Source organism: Alligator mississippiensis, chromosome 11 (assembly GCF_030867095.1).
Source record: "Alligator mississippiensis isolate rAllMis1 chromosome 11, rAllMis1, whole genome shotgun sequence".
In the NCBI taxonomy this organism is placed as follows: Eukaryota; Metazoa; Chordata; order Crocodylia; family Alligatoridae; genus Alligator; species Alligator mississippiensis.
This window is the reverse complement of record NC_081834.1, coordinates 46,333,829-46,352,385: the sequence shown is the minus strand read 5'-3', so window position 1 is coordinate 46,352,385 and position 18,557 is coordinate 46,333,829. Positions and strand designations below refer to the sequence as shown.

Below are 18,557 nucleotides of genomic sequence, written 5' to 3'. Positions count from 1 at the left end.
TGTTCAGAGAAGGGAGCGCAGAGCAAGGCCAGGGAGCCTGGCGGGGGTGTAGCTGTGAGCAGGGCCCCGGTGCCATGCAGACAGCTCCATGTGGTGACCGCCGTGCCCATTCCTTGTGTTGGCTCTGGTGAAAAACACAGTGGTTGTGGCAAAGTGGGTGAGTGGACTGGGCATTTCCCCCCCTGCCCTCAATTTGGGGGAGCACCTGGTGTGCCCCGAGGGACAGGCGTCCCCAGGCACATGGACAGTGGCCCCAGGGGACATGGCGGTGCCGCGGGGGGCTGCGGCGCTGGGTGCGGGGGGGCGATGGAGCTGGTCCCCGGGCGTTGCCGCGGCAGCGTTCGTATCATCGCGGCGCCGCGGGATTCCAGGCAGTTGCCGGCGGAGGCTGGAGCGGTGCTGCCGGGTGCCCGGGGTCTGCACAGACGGGTAAGTCGGCTGCGGAGAGCGCTGCCCCTCTTGTGCCCCCGCCTGAGGCAACGCGGGTGTCGAGAGGAGGCCTCTTGCCCCAGGGGTTGTCAGAGTCAGATGTGAAAGAGCCGCGGGGCCGGTGCCCTCCTGCTCCTGGACAAGGTGTCCCAGGGGGACGTGGCCTGACGGGGTGGGATTTGCACCAGCCCCACCAGCGATGGGACCGGGAAGGGCAGTGGGACCCGATCCTGCAGGTTGTGTTCAGCCAAGAGCGGGCACCAGGTCTGCGCCTTTCCCTCGGGACTATTGAAAGTCTCTGTTCATCGAATAGATCTTAGGGCCACCCCGGTCGGGTGGCTGATGTCGATGCCGGCGTCCGGCTGGTTGCCGGACAGATGATGACGTTGGTAGCTAAACAAAAAAATTCTTCGGGGGCCGCCGCTGTTTCTATTGGGCGGCTGGGCTCCCGACATTTAAATAAACATTGCGGGGGACAACCAAAAGAAAAACAGGGTGTGCACGTGGGGGTCAGAGGTTCAAAACGAGTGCTCCCCCGGGGGACAGTAAGCAGAGCACCCCGGACAGCGCCCACCGGCCAACAAACTGCTTCAGCTTGCCAGCGGCTACTGCCCAGTGGTGCTCTGCCCGGAGATGGGCGCAAAGGACACCGAGGAAAAACGCTCCGAGGTGACCGGAAGCCTTCCCGGCCAGAGCCTCCTTCCTGGATAGCCAGATGACGAGCTTGGCCAGAGCCAGGAGGAGGTTGACCAGTTGGTCCCGGGCCTAGGTAGGGCGACGGATGGGGAGTGCGTAAACCAAAAGGTGCGGGGAATAGTGCAGCCAGAACTTCAGCAAGAGGTTCTGGAGGAGGAGGTGCAGGGGCTGCAGCCTGGCGCACTCGAGGACCAGGTGCGTCAGGGTCCCCCTCTGGTCACAAAAGGGACACTGGTCGGAGACCGTGTCGACTCGCGCCAGATACACGCGACCCCCCCGTGAAGGAGCCGCCAGCCTAGGTCCCCAGCGGCTCTCGGGACGAGCTCCGAGTAGACGCTGAGCCACCGAGGACCGTTGGCTACGCCCTCGCCAAAGTAGTCCCGCCACTTGGTGTCTTGGCGGGACGCGAGGGCGGCGTGGTGGATTGTCCTGCAGACGAGCGTGTAGAGCTGGCGCCGGTGGGCCGTCGAAAAGCGGACCAGCGGTGTGTCCCCCAGCCTGCAGTCGCCTTTCCCTCGGGGGTGGTTTGTGCCTGTGGAAAGCCCGGAGGGAGGAAACGGAGCCAAGCCCGGCCGAGCTGCCCCACCGCAGACACCTGGAGATGGGGTTTCTCCTCCTTTTTAATGAAGGGCAGAATTGAAGCACAAACCCAGATCAATTAATTTATTCCTTGAAATTGCAGTCCAGGGGGAAGAGTAAGTATTTCCTCCATGTTCATGTGATTTGAAATGTCCTGTCTTGTTTCCGTTAGTAATCATCAGGCGCCGTTTGGAGAGCGACAGCAGAACCAGTTTCGTGGAGGATTTGGCTCTGCGATCTCTCAGCCCGGAGTGAGCAGGTCAGGATCGGTCCTTGGGCAACGCTGCCGGAGTCGCCGGCAGGGGTCGAGCTGGGAGGGGAGCGAGGGGCTCTTGTGCTTTCAGGCCTGTGGCCCGTGTCCATGGAAAATGTGAAGCATCAAGACGGAGTCAACAGGACCCTGCCCTTGGCGTGAGGGGCTAAGTAACGCTCCCTGCAGTCATGTGTGTAGGGTGCAGAAGCTGGGCATGCTCTGGATGCCACCCCCTGCCGACGCCATGATGAGAAATGTTTCTCCTTTAACTCTGCGTGTTTTATTTCCAATCCAGAACATCTTTTCTGGCACCCGTGTCACACATCTTCCCAGTGCTTCCTGGGACAGGGCTCCCTTCCCCACCAGGACGGCTGGAGCGCGGTGCACAGCCAGAGTGGACTGGACCCCAGTTACAATTCACTTAGAGCCAGCTGTCTTGATGGTGCAGAGCAGGGGATTGGTCTCTCCTGGGTACCAACAGGCATCCAGTAAAGCTCCAGGAACAAGCAGTAACAGCTGTGGGGAGGAAAGAGTCTGGTGGAGGGTGGCAGGACTTTCCCTTGCATGGCAGGAAAGGGTCAGCAAGGGAAGGTCCAGGAAGAACAAGGGTCCTGGTATAGGCAAGGAGAGAGGGTAAGGGGTGGGATGGAGGAAAAGTGTAGATTTGTTTTGAGGGAAGAGGCGGTGCACGAGGATGGCTTCCAACAGGATGGCATAGTCCTTTTCAGGGGTAGGCGTCCCCCCATCGACGGCAGCGACTGCAGCTTGAGGCGGCGAGGGACATCCATCGGAGGAGAGGCAGGAGACCTTAGTCCAGAGCCAGAGGGAGGAGTGCGGCGTCACCAGGGCCTGTGAGCACCCGCCCAGCAGCGCTCCATCCCCGGGGCAGGTGAGGGGCCTGCAGCACCACAGGGGCTTCCCATCTCTGTGCAGGATATGCAGAAACGGGCAGAAAATCTACCTCCTGCAATGTGGGCACGCAGCCCCTGGTGCTCCCTCACACCACTTCCAGTGGGCTGGAGACATCCCCAGGTGCTGAAGCTCCCCACCCCTCCCAGCTCAGCCAGTGCTGCCCAGACTGAGCATGCAGGGAGCCCAAATCTGTGATGCTGCTGGGCACCCATAGGACCCAGGGAAGGGGCCTCTGTCCTCCTCTCCTTGGCATTCTCGACAACCAGGGGCCTCAGCCCATGGCCAGTCATGTGGGGTGAGAGGGGAGTGTAGGAGCAGGGAGCTGTGTGTCTAAACCAGCTGCAGGTCTTGGACTTTGAGCCCAGGGCTGTCCCCACCTGTCAACCCTAGTGCCAGGGAGGCTTTGGACATGGCTCTAACCCAGGGTTCACCTGCCTGTGTCTTGGATGAGCAGAGGAGGGGGTACATAAGTGTAAAGGGGATGCTTTGAACCCCAGTGGTGGTCAATATGATAACTGCTCCTGCTCGGTGCCAGGATGGACAGGCTGCGGCGAGTGCTGAGGAGGAGGTCGGCTAAGGTGCTCTCCATGGGAGAAGAGAGCAGCAGGGAGCCTGGGCAGGAGGATCGGGGCCCCACCTGCCGTGACGAGGAGGGGCCCATCAGAGCAAGGAGGTGGCTGTGCCCCATCTGCTGCCAAAGAAAACCGGCAGCTCCCAGCGGCAGGGGAAAGGAGGCAAAGAAATCAGCCACCTCCAAGTCCAGATGGAGGTGGCCCTGGGTGCGCCTGGGCAGGCGGGAGCCAGCACCATCACAGCACCAGGCACCCGAAGAGCCATGCAGCTCCCCTCCTGGGTCATCGGGCAGCCTGGAGCCCGGCCCTGCAGCCCCGCAGCAGGAGGCAGCCCCCTGCCGAGCCGGGGACGAAGGCCCAGCCGCCCTGGGGCAGGAGCTGAGCCAGGCCCACAGCAGCCCCTGCTTCAGCCGCAGCTCCTCCTGGGATGACTGGCACACATCCCAGGAGTCCGGGAGCACCAGCACCAGCTCCTCTTCCTTCTCGGAGGAGGACCCTGAAAACTCCCCAGAGGCCAAAAGCACCAGCTCAAGCAGCAGCTCCTCCTCGGAGGACACCGATAGCTCGGAGGAGTCCAACACCACCACGTCGACCAGCAGCTCCTCCTCGGAGGACTCCAGTAGCTCCCTGGAGTCTGGGACCAGCCCGGCCCCCGGTGCCACCCGCACAGGTGAGGGGAGCCGCTGGGGCCGGAGGTCTCAGCACCTTTCACTAAGCGAGGCCAGTTGGACCCTTCGTGGGGCTGGGCAGGGGGATCCTGGCCAAGGTGAGGGGCTGAGCCGCACACCTCCCTGGCACGTCCTGGGGCAGACAGGGGACCCTAGTGCTGATGGTGGGAGCACGACACCATCTCTTCCCCAACACCCACTTCCCTTCCCCTCAGGGGCACACGAGTGACCCTCTCCCTTTTTCTCCCTGTGCAGTGATTCCCAGCCCGGCCGGCAAGGAGCTGGAAGAAGAGGAGGACGAAGAGGAGGAGGAGGAGGAGGAGGAGGAGGAAGATGGAAGGTCCCCGGAAGAAGCTGCCCTCCTCCTTGTGAAGAAACACCTGCAGGACCCAGGGGAGGTATGAAACTGCCCCAGCGGAGCCGGCACCCAACCAGTCCTCCATTCCCCCATGCGGCCCATGGCAGGAGGTCAGCCCCTGGGACCAAGAGCCCGCAAGGGGACACACTGAGCCCAGGGGCGCTGCTCGAGGTGGGTGTTTGTGAAGCCCCAGCTGGGTCCCTCCCTCCACGGACACTGCCCTGCTCTTTACAACGCCTGCCCCGAGGAGATGCATCTCAGCACCGTGGGGGCAGAGGAGGCCTGAGTCCCACAGGGGGTTTGGGGAGGAGCAGGAGGCCCCTGGCTAAGAGCCTGCTTTAGCCCTGGTCTCGCTCCTGGTAGATGCTGGACGGGAAGGACAGGCAGCGCTTCCTGCTGGCCATCATTAGCCTGACCATCGCTGCGGACCAGAGCAGAGAGGTGGCTGTGGAGCTGGAGGGCCTGAAAGCAGCCGTGCTGGAGAGGATCGTGGTGAGCAGCACAGGATGGTGTGGGGAGAGGGAAGGAATGGAAATAGGGTCTTGTGAGACCAGGAAGGAGGGGAGAGGTGGAGTAGGATGAGAGGGAGAAGGGCAGGCGTGCCTGGGCCTGGGCGCTGGGCAATCCTGCGTCTAGAGGGCAGGTGAGGGTGGGATCAGGAGAGGTTTGAGTGCCATGGTTGCAAGGCCGTGGGAGGCAGAGGGCCAGCCCAGCTGGGTGGGTGGGAGGGGGCTGGTTGGGATCCTGCTGCCTGCTCCTGCAGCACTGGGTGGTCTCCCGTGGGGGATGTGGCTGATCCTTACGTCCCCGTCCCCTTTGGGGCTCACAGGACCTGATGGAGACCATCTCAGTGGAGGCCGACAGAAAACACATCCTGGCGTACAGCATAGATGCCATCCGCTGCCTCAGGTACCGGGACCTCTGCCTGACTGTCCGCCAGGGGTATCCCCACTGCTCATGCCCAGCTTTCCAGGTTGTTTCCTGCCCACCCCAGTGCCACTGCCGCCCCTCATAGCTCAGTGTGACACAGGCTCCTCTCTCCTCACAGCGACCCGAAGCTCAACCTGGAGCCAGCGCTGGATTCGCGCCTCCTGCGGGCCGCCGTGGACAAGAGCTTCCTGGCCATAGGGCGTGAGACCCACCGAAACCAGGTATGTCCCCCTCCCACTGCCATGTCCCACAAGCCACCCCCTGGCAGGAGAGGCCCCAGGCTCTGTGGCACTGACCCTTGGGTCTCCCTCCCCTTCCAGGTCATGCAGCGGCTGTACGAGGAGTACCTGGAGGGCCTGCTGTGCTGCGTCTTGTCCAGCGCCCCCAGCCTGGGCAAGCTCTACTCCATCTGGGAGGTGAGCACCATGCAGAGGGGCTGGGCTCGGGCCGGGATAGCTCCTGCCCTCTGCACTGCAGCAAGCCTCTCTCAAAGTGTAAGGACGATGGAGAAGTCTGAGCTCGAAACCCAGGCCCTGAGGAGGAGGATGCCAAGGCTACTGAGTTAGGCAGGGCACGTGCCCATTGATCTTAACATCTTCCTCCCACAGCACTTTACATCATGGATTGAGCCACCGGATGCCCAGCACCGTGCACTGGGCATGAAGATGTTTACTGGTGTCCTTGCCTTTGCTGTGCAGCTCCTCCCACAGTTTGAGGTCAGTGAGCCCCGACCCCAGTGTCCTGGTGCCCTGCCATTGGGAGAGTGGGGTCAGAGCTGGACAAGGAGCTTCACTCCAAGGCCTCTGCTTCTGCCTCAGTGGTGCCCCCTGACTCTTTACGGGTCTCTTTTCCATGGCCTGCTCTAGGCATCGTGAGCCCTGGACATGGGGCCTACTAGCCCTGGAGCATGAGGCATGGGGAGTGATCCTGGGGCCCTGAGCAAGTCCCTGGGCTCCAGGTTCCCATGGGAAGAGACGGGTGTCATGCTCTGGCACTGTGGTGTCTGCCTCCCCACCTTCCTGCTGGGTAAGGGAGGGAGGTGGAGAGAGACAACTGTGCCTGGGGAATGTAGTGGGGAGGGAAGGTGGGACATGCATGGATTCCCCGCTCCTCTCCCCCTGCTTAGGGCTCCCCTGACATACCGGAGGTGGGGGACATGGCAGCCCGCCTGGGTCTGATGATCAACGACCCGGAGGAGACCATCAGCTGCAAAGCCAGGGCGTGCATGTATCTGCTCGCTCAAATCCTCCTTTATCAGAGGGGTAAGGAGACCCAGCTGGAGTACAAGGCTCTGATGCCAATGGTTTCCCTCCAAAAGCCTGGTCCCAGGTGCGGGGCCAGGCGCTGTGTCCCCCTCTGTCCGTTCCCAACCTGGGAAATACTCAGGATGTCGGCATTAATGAGCTTGTCCTTTCCACCTCAGTGCCCAGGTGTGGCCCTGCAGCCTGTGCTAATGTACCAGTCCTGGGTGTCCCATGGGGGCACCAAGGAACCCATCCCAGAGCCCCCAGCCCAGACTGGTCCCAGGATGCCTGGTCCTGATAGGCTCCTGCTGAATGATGCCCTCCCTGCTGGGGCCCTGCCCTTAACGGTGCCAGAAGGGCAGCCAGAGCCCCGTTGGGTGAACGCTGAGCACCAAAGCTAGGATGGCAGCTCAGAGCCACGTGTCTCCACTTGACCTAGGCCAAGACATGCGAGGGGCAGAGGAGCTGCGGTACAAGCGTGAGATGGAGCAGAGCCAGGTCCAGAAGTACAGGGACCTGGCGAAAGTGGGAGAGGTGAGGATGGTGTGATGAAGGGGTGCAGAAGAAAGCCTGATGCGTGTCTCTGGATTGCAGGGGTCTTCCTACGGTGGGTTACAGCCTTACAAGTGTCCAGGGTGCCATGGTGCCAGGCCCCAGAGATGTAGGGTTTCAGTGGGATGTGCCAAGCCTTGCATCTTTTTGTTGCAGGGGCTGAGAAAGATCTTGCTGGAGGAGCAAAGAAAATCTTTCCTGCAGAGGGCCCTTCATGCAGTTCACAGCAGACAGATGCACATCAGCCAAGCTGGGCTTGTCTTCCTGTATGCAATCCTGGGGGAAGCCAGCTGCTTGATGGGACACAAGGTCAGCAGCCACGTTGGGGAGTGTGGAGAGGGAGGAGAGTGAGCTCAGGGACCCTCGCCTCTGCCATGTAAATTTGCTGTCATCCCATCCCCACTTGTTGCCTCTGGACAACATGGAGCAGAGAGAGGTCGCTGCACACTGCAGTCTGAGCCCTAGTTCATGGCGGGGTCCATTTGTACCTCACAGACTAGCTCAATTAATGACCTGCCCTTCTCTGGAAGGTGCAAATCTCCCTTTCCTTCCAAGCAAACTGGCATTTAGCAGAACAGGAGGCCTGCCAAGTGCCTTGGGAAAGGAATGAATTAATCTGCCTGGGCAGGATGGTACCAGCCTGTCTCTTACAAGTCATGACCCTCACGGTCAAGATCTCTGGTCAGGCCTAAAGATACAGTGTGTGTCCCCTCTGAACAAACTTCCCCTTCCCAGCCTCCGGTCAGGAGTCCTTACGATCTCCCCAGAGCCCCACATGGCTACATTTCTCCTGCTGTCCCCAAGTCTGCACCTGCTTTAGGGAGAATGGAGGATTCAGCAACTTGGCACTGCCGATCTGCCCCATTGCCCTGGCCACCACGCCCATCTTCATCACGTCTCTCAGAAAAAAGGTCCCTCCGGGAACCTGTCCCCATTTTCCTGGGCTGTTACCAAAACCCCTTGCTCTCAGTCCAATCCCTGCCCCATGACCCCTCCCCACATCCCTTGTCCTTCCTGGGGGCAGCAGAGGCTCTGACTGGCTATTGTGCCGCTGCAGGAGAAAGAAATCCCCATCAGGGTCGTGAATAAGCTGTTTATCATCACCGGCTTGAAGGAGCTGCCTAAAGATCTGCAAGGGCACAGCCTGCTGGTTACCTCCTCCAGTGTCCTCGCCTCTCTCCAGCCGCCCACGCTTGCTCCTGCAGGTACTGTCCTGTCCCCTCTGCCGCTGGGGAGCAGGGATCAGTGGGAAGGGACGGGGAGGCTCTTGGCACTAACACAAACCTGCTCCCTGCTGCGTGTGGGCAATTCTCCCCTCTGCCCTAGAGAGCCCTGTCCTAGCGTCTGTCCTCCGCAGGTCTTTCCTTTCTCTTCCTCTCAATGGCAGGAGCCTTTCCTCGTGCCCTGCTGCCCCTGGGGAAACCTCTGCTCTGCCCTGGGTGGCATGGGTGGGCCTGCAGGGTGTTGCCATCTTTCATGAATGAGCCCTGGGACCTCTCCCAAGTGGCTGAGCCACCCCAGGACAGGGGGGACCCTCTGCCTCCTGTTAAATGCTGCTGTGGCTCACACAGTCGGAGACCTGCTTTCTCTTGCTTGTAGCTCTCTCAGCCATGGCCTTTTTGGCGCTGGGGTTGTCCATTCAGAGCATCTACCTCATCTTGAACGTGTCTGGGCAGTGATGCCTAAAGACGTTTAGCTTCTTCCATGCAGGAGGCTAAGCACGGTCTATTGTGTTTTCCCTCATTCACATTTTCAGGCCTTTGTGTCCTGGGAAAGCTCCCAGTCCCCACTTCTTCACATCACAGCCTTGTATCATGGTCCCAGTGCATGGATCTAATCTTGTGCTGCTTTTTCTTACACTGCGTAGTGACACCTGCAATCCACCTTGACCCGGACAGCACCTCCCTGAGAGAAGACGACCTCCCCAACCTCACCGGGAGCCCAGCAGCTACAGAGAAAAGCTGCAACAGCGCCGAAGCCACCACACAAGCCACTGACTGACAAGTCATCATCCAGTCCGAGCCGTCCGCCATAGACAAGTCAGCCTCTGCAAAGAGAAGCAGCCTGAGAAACCCTCATGGTGAAGAACTTGAACATCTTCCAGCCCAGGTTGCCAAGTGGAGGACGCTCTTGTTGTGTGGATGGCATTTTGTGACCCCTGCCTCAGGGCTTTGGCTGGTCGCCGTTTGGGGCCAGGAAGGAATTTTTTCCCCCTTCATTTATGGAACCAACTTCTGGGGGTTTTTCGCCTTCCTCTGAGGCATTGGGACATAGTCAGACCATCCTGGCGTCTGTTGTGTTAGTAGCCTGCCTTCAATGCCATCATGGGCCATTCAGGGAGAGAAGAAAGCAAAGGCACAACAATGTGTATGGTTGAAGATAGATTTAGTGTAATATGTAGTGTTGAAAATGTCATAGAAGTTAAGAGTAGATGTAGGATAATAAATTAAGCTTTAGTTTCCTTTTCTTATAACTGTCGGTGCGCATCTCATATTCCTGTGTCAAACACAAGCTCATGACATGCAAGGAAAGAAAGAAGACAAGATAATCCACTGCTGTAGAAAACTGGGTCTATAATACACAGAAGAAACCATGCATTTAGCATTTTTAGGTCGAGCTGTCTGAGAAGCTGTTTATATTGTTCAATGGGGAAACACCTTTGCTCCTCAGTGAGTCAACCTTGGGTGGTCAGGGAGGTGTTTCAAGAAAGTTACAGCGGGAAAAGATTTTCTGCTCCAGGTTGCCAAGGTGCTTTGGGTAGATTTGATATCTCTTAGGAAATATAGTTGGAAAAAATGTTTTTGAGCTTCAGGCTTTTGAGCACAAACACCCACTGCCACAACCAACAACCATGCTCCGGGTTGTTCTTTCTGCCAAGACCAGTAGGAGAAATAGAAGAGAGAAGGAGAGCTTGTTGCAAAAGCAAAGACACTGTGGTGCTCAGGGCACTCAGTGGGATGGGAAGGGCCCAGCTGTGAATTGCTGCTAGTACGCAGGTTTCTCCAGAGACTTTTCGTTGCAATTAGCATGGTCTTTTGGTACCCAGTATATTTTTCTGGTGCAAGCACACTGTATATGAGGAGGCACTTATAATAGGCTTATCTGAGTAGCAGAGGACAAACTCCTCCCAACCCCCGTACCCTCCATCCATGGGGCGCTTCCAAACTAATATTTGGATGTCACCTGATTCAAGATCTCTCAGTCTAGGGGTCCAGGGGCTGGGGGGTTTTGTGTTGTGTTTGTTTGGTGTGGGATGGGAAGACCTAGCTCTGTATCCCTGCTGCAGCACTGGGATCTTCCCAGTCTTTTCCATTGGAATAAACAGGGCCCTTGGGAATAAACCCACTTAGCTCCCCCCCGGCACTCAGGGCTAGATCTGGCTTGCAGGGATCTGCACAGTCTGGATCCAGACCCCCGCCTGCAGTTGTGGGAGCAGTGGCACCCGTGGTCGGAGCAGATCGGTGTCAGCTCAGGGAACCTCAGGGATTCACACAGCTGTCAGTCACCCCCCAGCGCTGCAGCACATGTCCATGGCGGCTCCGCACCCTGCAATTCAGTGGCGGTTCCTCACCTGCTTGTCCCACCCCAGATTCCTGCCCCCTCCAGGAGCCCTGCAGACCAGAGGACATGGCTCTGGGGACTGGATCCAGCTCACAGGTCGTATTGTCGACAGCTTATTGTGAGCTGTTCTCACCAAGCTTTGACTCACTGCTTTGGTTGTTCCTGGCACCTCTCTCCTCTTCCCCCTTGTCCCACATACGACCCCCAGACCTGGTTATGGCTCCCAGTACTACTCACACCGACACTGTACAAAAGACAGCATCCCTGCCCAACACTGCTGCTTTTACATTGTCCGACATCCCCGGGACGTTTCCTCACAGCGTTGCACTGGGAGCTCCTGGCTGGTTGTTTGCCCCCCTGACCTCACACACTTGTTCACAGTCACTGCTCTCATGTGACATGTGAGGAGCAGGGGTTCAATGCCCACCCAGCCCCCTTCAAGACCCAAGACCCCCAAAAGAAGGGAACGGAAGAGCTTGCGGTTGGTATCCAGACCAGTGCAAAATCTCCGGTATGCTGCTATGTTTTCCCAGCACATTTGCACTGGTCCAGACAGAGGGTGAGTGAGCACGGGGAACAGTCCTCTGTGCCTGAGGCACTTCAGCAAATACACGGCACACCGCACACCAGCCTCCTGCACCAGAGCCTGCAAACGCTTTCGCATCTCCTCAGCCACAGCAGCCTTGCCCTGGGCTCCCCGGCACGGTGGGTGTGAGCAGTTTTGGTGGGGGAGGAGGAGGATGTCACTGAGGTTCTGCAATGTCCTGACACGGGAATTATATATCTGGGTGCATGTTCACCCCAGCCCCGTGGAGGGGCTCTGCCTGCCCCAGGGGTGTGCTAGTGCCCAGCCTGACACCTCGGGGCCACAAGTGATGTCCAACCAGCCCAGCTCAGCTGGGACTGACAGCAGCTCTCAGCCCGGCTAACAGAGGTTGGGCTCCCTGGGCGTGACATGCGCATCTTGGGGTCTCAGTCCCAGCTCTCCCAGCACAGGGGCACTCCCTGGTGCTGCACTGAATGGCCGTGCGTGCCAGTGTGCCACCAGCATCTGAACCTCTCATAAAAGGCTGTGCTGAGGGGATGTGGAAGAGGAGACTGGAGCCTGAGACTCTTTTCCTCAGAGGAGCAAACAAGAAGGGCCCTGACAAAAGCTTTGCACATGATGCACATGGGGCTGTGGCTACGTGGCCCAGCCCTGCTCTAGCGAGGGCCCTGGCTGCACGCCTACAGCTCACTGGAAGCACCTGGTCAGAGCAAGGAGTTGTGGGGTGGGGGAGATCTCCCAGGGAAGCTCCAACCAGCACCTGCAGAAGTGCTTGGCCTGCCGCTCCATGTGCCATGGGGCCGGCAGTGCTGCTGGGCTCATCTGCTCTTGGTGGCAGTGGTTGCACTGGTTCTTGATTTCAGTCCCTGCAAAGAGGATTTCAATGGAGGAGCTGAGCCCCAGAGATTGGATGTTACCAACAGAAACTGGCCAATTGTCGCCTTGGGTCCTCCACGATCAACTGGCTGGAAAATTGTCTCAGTGGTCAGACCCAGAGGGTAGTAATTGATGGAAGTCACTCATCATGGTGTCCTGTGACCAGTGGGGGTCCCCCAAGGCTCTGTCCTTGGACCCATACTGTTCAACATCTTCATTAATGATGTGGACACTGGAGTCAGAAGCGGACTGGCCAAGTTCACTGATGACACCAAACTTTGGGGCAAAGCATCCACACCAGAAGACAGGCGGATGATCCAGGCTGACCTGGACAGGCTCAGCAAGTGGGCGGATGAGAATCTGATGGTGTTCAACGCCGATAAATGCAAGGTTCTCCACCTTGGGAAGAAAAACCCGCAGCATCCTTGTAGGCTTGGCAGTGCTATGTTGGCTAGCACTATGCAAGAAAGAGACTTGGGGGTCATCATTGACCACAAGATGAACATGAGCCTGCAGTGCGATGTTGCGGCTAGTAAAGTGACCAAAACGCTGGCTTGCATCCGTAGATGCTTCTCAAGCAAATCCCAGGACGTAATTCTCCCCTTGTACTTGGCCATAGTGAGGTCGCAGCTGGAGTACTGCGTCCGGTTTTGGGCTCCACAATTCAAAAAGGATGTGGAGAAGCTTGAGAGAGTCCAGAGGTGCATGATCAGAGGTCAGGGAAGCAGACCCTACGATGACAGGCTGAGAGCCCTGGGGCTCTTTAGCCTGGAAAAGCGCAGGCTCAGGGGTGATCTGATGGCCACCTACAAGTTTATCAGGGGTGACCACCAGTATCTGGGGGAACGTTTGTTCACCAGAGCGCCCCAAGGGATGACGACTAGGTCGAATGGTCATAAACTACTACAAGACCGTTTCAGGCTGGACATAAGGAAGAATTTCTTTACTGTCCGAGCCCCCAAGGTCTGGAACAGCCTGCCACCGGAGGTGGTTCAAGCGCCTTCATTGAACACCTTCAAGATGAAACTGGATGCTTATCTTGCTGGGATCCTATGACCCCAGCTGACTTCCTGCCCTTTGGGCAGGGGGCTGGACTCGATGATCTTCCGAGGTCCCTTCCAGCCCTAATGTCTATGAAATCTAGTCCAGCCCCCTCTCAAGGCACGAGCGTACTTGACTAACCCATCCCAGCCCAGTGTCTGTCTAACCTGCTCTTGAAAGCTTCCAAGGATGGAGAACCCATAATTTCTCTAGGTAGCAGGTTCCAGTGTTTGACCAGTACCATCCATAGATCTTGTCGTAGAGTGTTGCAAAATGATGTTGGATGCCCAGTTTCAGCCAAATGTTGGCTATGTTTGTAACATCCAACCTCTGCGTCTCAGCTCCTCCACAGAAATCCTCTTTGCAGGGACTCAAATCAGGAACCAGTGCAGCCAGTGCTGCCCAGCGCAGGGGAAAGCCCCATGGCACGTGGAGTGGCAGGGCAAGCACTTCTGCAGCTGCTAGTTGGAGTTTCCCTGGGGGATCTTCCCCACCCCACAACCCCTCTGCCTTGACAAGCTACCTAATGAAACCCCCAAAAACCCCAACCCCCCAGCCCCAAGGACTGAGAGATCTTGACTCCGGTGACATTGCACAAATATTAGTCTGGAAGTGGCCCTGTGTATGAAGGTTTGGAGTTTGGGGCCACGGGGGAGGGGTGTCCCCCACTATACTACGTATTCTGATGAAAAGACACTGGAGAAACCTGCGTTCTGGTTGGGATACACAGCAAGGTTCCTTCCCATCCCACTTGAGTGCCTTGAGCACCACAAAGTCTTCATTCTTGCAACATGCTCACCATCTGTCTTATAATTCTCCCTCTGGTCTTGACAGAAAGACCAGCCTGGAGCATGGTTGTTGGTTGTGGCCATGGGCATCTGTGCCCAAAAGCTTGCAAAGAACATTTTTTCCAGCTATATCTCCTAAATGATACCACATCTACCCAAAGCGCCTTGGCAACCTGGAGCAGAGAAAGCTTTTCCAGCTGCAACTTGCTTGATATACCTCCCTGACCACACAAGGTTGCAACAACAGCCTTTCCCCATCCAACAGTATTAGCAGCTTCTCAGTCAGCTCCACCTTGACTTTCTGAGCTAAAAATAGTAGGTTTCTCCTGTGTGTTGTAGACCCTGTTATCTACAGCAGTGGATTGTCTTGTCTTCTTTCTTTCCTTGCACATCGTGCGCTTGTATTTGACACAGGAATATGAGATGAACACCAACATTTATAAGAAAAGGAAATGTAAGCTTAACTTCATTATCCTACATCTACACTTAACTTCTATGACATCTATGTTCAACATTACACATTAGATGTGCCTTTGCTCTCCTCTCCCTGCATGGCCCTCAAAGGATTCAAAGGCAGGCTACTAACACAACAGACACCAGGATGGTCTGACTATGTCCCGATGCCTCAGAGGAAGGTGGAAAACCCCCAGAAGTTGGTTCCATAAATGAAGGGGAAAAAATTCCTTCCTGGTCTCAAACAGCGACCGGCCAAAGCCCTGAGGCAGGGGTCACAAAATGCCATCCGCACAAGAGCGTCTTCCACTTGGCAAACGGCACCACAAACTCATGGGTCCTGGTCTTACCCCAGCCTTTTGCAGGGCCAGGCTGGAAGATGTTCAACTTCTTCACCACGAGGGTTTCTCAGGCTGCTTCTCTGTGCAGAGGCTGAAGTGGCTGTGGAGGACAGGTCGGACTGGATGTCTGCTATCAGTGACGTGTGTGGTGGCTTCGGCACTGTTGCAGCTTTTCTCTGTAGCCACCAGGCTCCCAGTGAGGTTGGGGAGGTCGTATTCGCTCAGGGAGATGCTGTCATGGTTGAGGTGGTTTGCAGGTGTTGCTACACAGTGTAAGAAAAGAGGGAAAAAGATTAGATCCATGCATTGTGACGTGATACAAGGCTGTGATGTGCGGAAGTAGGGACTGAGAGCTTTCCTGGGATACAAAGGCCTGAATATTTGAATGAGGTAAAGCAAAATAAACTGTGCTTAGCCTCCTGCGTGGAAGAAGCTGAACATCTTTAGGCATCACTGCCCAGCCACATTCAAGATGAGGTAGATGCTCTGAATGGACAACCCCAGCACCAAAAAAGGCCGTGACTGAGAGAGCTGGAAATAAGAGAAAGGTCTCCAACTGTGTAAGCCACAGCAGCATTTAACAGGAGGCAGAGGGTCCCCCCTGTCCTGGACTTGCTCAGCCACTTGGGAGAGGTCCTGGAGCTCCATCATGAAAGATGGCAACACCCTGCAGGCCTGTCCACACTACCCAGGGAAGGCGGGTGTTTTCTTTGGGGCCAGCAGGGCACGAGGAAAGGCCCCTGCCAGTGAGAGGAAGAGAAAGGAAAGACATGTGGAGGATGGACGCTAGGACAAGACTCTCTAGGGCAGAGGGGAGAATTGCACACACGCGGCAGGGAGAAGGTTTGTGTTAGTGCCAAGAGCCTCCCCCTCCCTTCCCACTGAGCCCTGCTCCCCAGGGGCAGAAGGGACAGGACAGTACCTGCAGGAGCAACTGTGGGCAGCTGGAGAGAGGCGAGGGCGCTGGAGGAGGTGACCAGCAGGCCGTGCCCTTGTAGATCTTTAGGCAGCTCCTTCAAGCCGGTGATGATAAACAGCTTGTTCACGACCCTGATGGGGATTTCTTTCTCCTGCAGCGGCACAATAGCCAGTCAGAGCCTCTGCTGCCCCCAGGAAGGACGGGGGATGTGGAGAGTGGTCATGGGGCAGGGATTGGACTGAAACCAAGGGGTTTTGGTAACAGCCCAGGGAAATGGGGACAAGTTCTCGGAGGGACCTTTTTCTGAGAATTGTGGTGAAGATGGAGGTGGTGGCCCAGGGCAATGGGGCAGATCGGCAGTGCCAAGTGGCTGAATCTCCCTAAAGCAGGTGCAGACTTGGGGACAGCAGGAGAAATGTAGCCATGTGGGGCTCTGGGGAGATCCTAAGGACTCCTGACCGGAGGCTGGGAAGGGAAAGTTTGTCCAGAGGGGACACACACTGTACCTTTAGGCCTGACCAGAGATCTTGACCCTGAGGGTCATGACTTGTAAGAGACAGGCTGGTACCATCCTGCCCAGGCAGATTCATTCATACCTTTCTCCAAGACACTTGGCAGGCTACCCGTTCTGCTAAATGCCAGTTTGCTCAGAAGGAAAGGGAGATTTGCACCTTCCAGAGAAGGGAAGGTCATTAATTGAGTTTGTCTGTGAGGTGCAAATGGACCCCGCCATGACCTAGGGCTCAGACTGCAGTGTGCAGCGACCTCTCTCTGCTCCATGTTGTCCCCAGGCAACAAGTGGGGATGGGATGACAGCGACTTTACGTGGCAGAGGCGAGGGTCCCTGAGCTCACTCTCCTCCCTCCCCGCACTTCCCAACGTGGCTGCTGACCTTGTGTCCCATCAAGCAGCTGGCTTCCCCCAGGATTGCATACAGGAAGACAAGCCCAGCTTGGCTGATGTGCATCTGTCTGCTGTGAACTGCACGAAGGGCCCTCTGCAGGAAAGATTTTCTTTGCTCCTCCAGCAAGATCTTTCTCAGCCCCTGCAACAAAAAGATGCAAGGCTTGGCACATCCCACCGAAACCCTACATCTCTGGGGCCTGGCACCACGGCACCCTGGACACTTGCAAGGCTGCAACCCACCGCAGAAAGACCCCTGCAATCTGGAGACAAGCATCAGGCCTTCCTCTGCACGCCTTCATCACATCATCCTCATAGAATCATAGAATCATAGAAGTCAGGTCGGAAGGGACGTTGTAGCTCTTCAAGTCCGACCCCCTGCCTGAGCAGGAAGAAAACTGGGCTCAAATGACCCCAGCCAGGTAGGCATCAAGCCGCTTCTTAAAGACCCACAGGGCAGGAGCCAGCACCACTTCCCTTGGAAGTTGGTTCCAGATCCCGGCTGCCCTGACTGTGAAGTAGTTCATACGGATGTCTAATCTAAACCTACTCTCCAACAACTTGTGGCCGTTATTCCTTGTTATCCCGGGGGGTGCTAGGGGAAACAAGGTCTCCCCCAAACCCTTCTGGTCCCCTCTTGTGAGTTTATAGATGGTCACCAGGTCCCCCCTCAGCCTTCTTTTGAGAAGGCTGAACAGGTTCAGGTCCCGTAGCCTCTCATTGTAGGGTCTGCCCTGCTGTCCCCGGATCATGCGGGTGGCCCTCCTCTGGACCCTCTCAATGTTGTCCACATCCCTCTTGAAGTGGGGTGCCCAGAACTGGACACAGTACTCCAGCTGCGACCTGACCAGTGTGGCATAGAGGGGGAGGATCACCTCCTTGGACCCACTCGAGATGCACCTATGGATGCACGATAAGGTCTGGTTAGCCCTGCTGACCATGACCTCGCACTGTCGGCCCATGTTTATCTTGGAGTCAATGATGACTCCGAGATCCCTTTCTGTGTCCGTGCTCTCAAGAAGGGAGTTTCCCATCTTATAAGTGTGCTGCTGGTTACTACTGCCCAAGTGCAGCACCCTGCACTTGTCAGTACTGAAACGCATCCTGTATTTGGTAGCCCACCCCTGCAACCTATCCAGGTCTTTCTGCAGTCTTTCCCTCCCTGCTAACATGCCCAGCTCACCTCCAATTTTGGTATCGTCAGCAAATTTGAACAGGCTGCTTTTCACCCCGTCGTCCAAATCGCTGATCAAGAAATTGAACAGCGCGGGCCCAAGGACCGAGCCCTGGGGGACTCCGCTGCCCGCTTCCCCCCAGGTCAAATATGACCTGTCCACCACCACCCTCTGAGCACGACCCTTCAGCCAATTCACAATCCATCTGACTGTGTAGGCATCGATGCCACAGTTGCCTAGTTTTTTAATGAGGATGGGGTGGTCGACAGTGTCAAAGGCCTTGCTGAAGTCCAGAAAGACTACATCCACGGCAACACCTGCATCCAATGCTTTTGTGACCTGATCGTAAAAGGCAATCAGGTTGGTCTGACATGACCTGCCCCTAATGAAACCGTGCTGGTTGCCCTTGAGCATCATCCCCAATGCCGGCCCATCACAGATGTGCTCCTTGATGATGATCTCAAAGAGTTTCCCCAGGATTGAGGTAAGACTGATGGGCCTATAGTTGCCCAGGTCCTCCCTCCTCCCTTTTTGAAAAATGGGGACCACATTAGCTATCTTCCAATCATCTGGCACCTGGCCCAAGCACCACGAGCTCTCGTAAAGCCATGCCAAGGGTCCTACAATAACCCCTGGTAGCTCCCTCAACACCCTGGGGTGGAGAGCATCTGCACCTGATGACTTGAACACGTCCAACCCCTCCAGAAGTGCTCTAACCCGGTCCTCCTCAACCTTAGGTCTTGAGGGCATTCCCCTCGAG

General features: G+C 56.9%; 1 protein-coding gene across 1 annotated transcript; it reads left to right on the top strand.

Moving 5' to 3' along the window:
• The first annotated feature begins 1,477 nt into the window (after positions 1-1,477).
• Positions 1,478-9,660, top strand: LOC109286128 (uncharacterized). Its single transcript, XM_059714959.1, has 13 exons — positions 1,478-2,846; positions 3,405-4,111; positions 4,365-4,507; positions 4,831-4,959; positions 5,297-5,376; positions 5,516-5,618; positions 5,718-5,813; positions 6,006-6,113; positions 6,524-6,659; positions 7,081-7,175; positions 7,350-7,502; positions 8,251-8,398; positions 9,061-9,660. Exons 2-13 carry the CDS (start codon positions 3,406-3,408, stop codon positions 9,192-9,194), a joined length of 2,031 nt encoding a protein of 676 aa, XP_059570942.1. The 5' UTR covers positions 1,478-2,846; position 3,405; the 3' UTR covers positions 9,195-9,660.
• Positions 9,661-18,557: the final 8,897 nt, after the last annotated feature.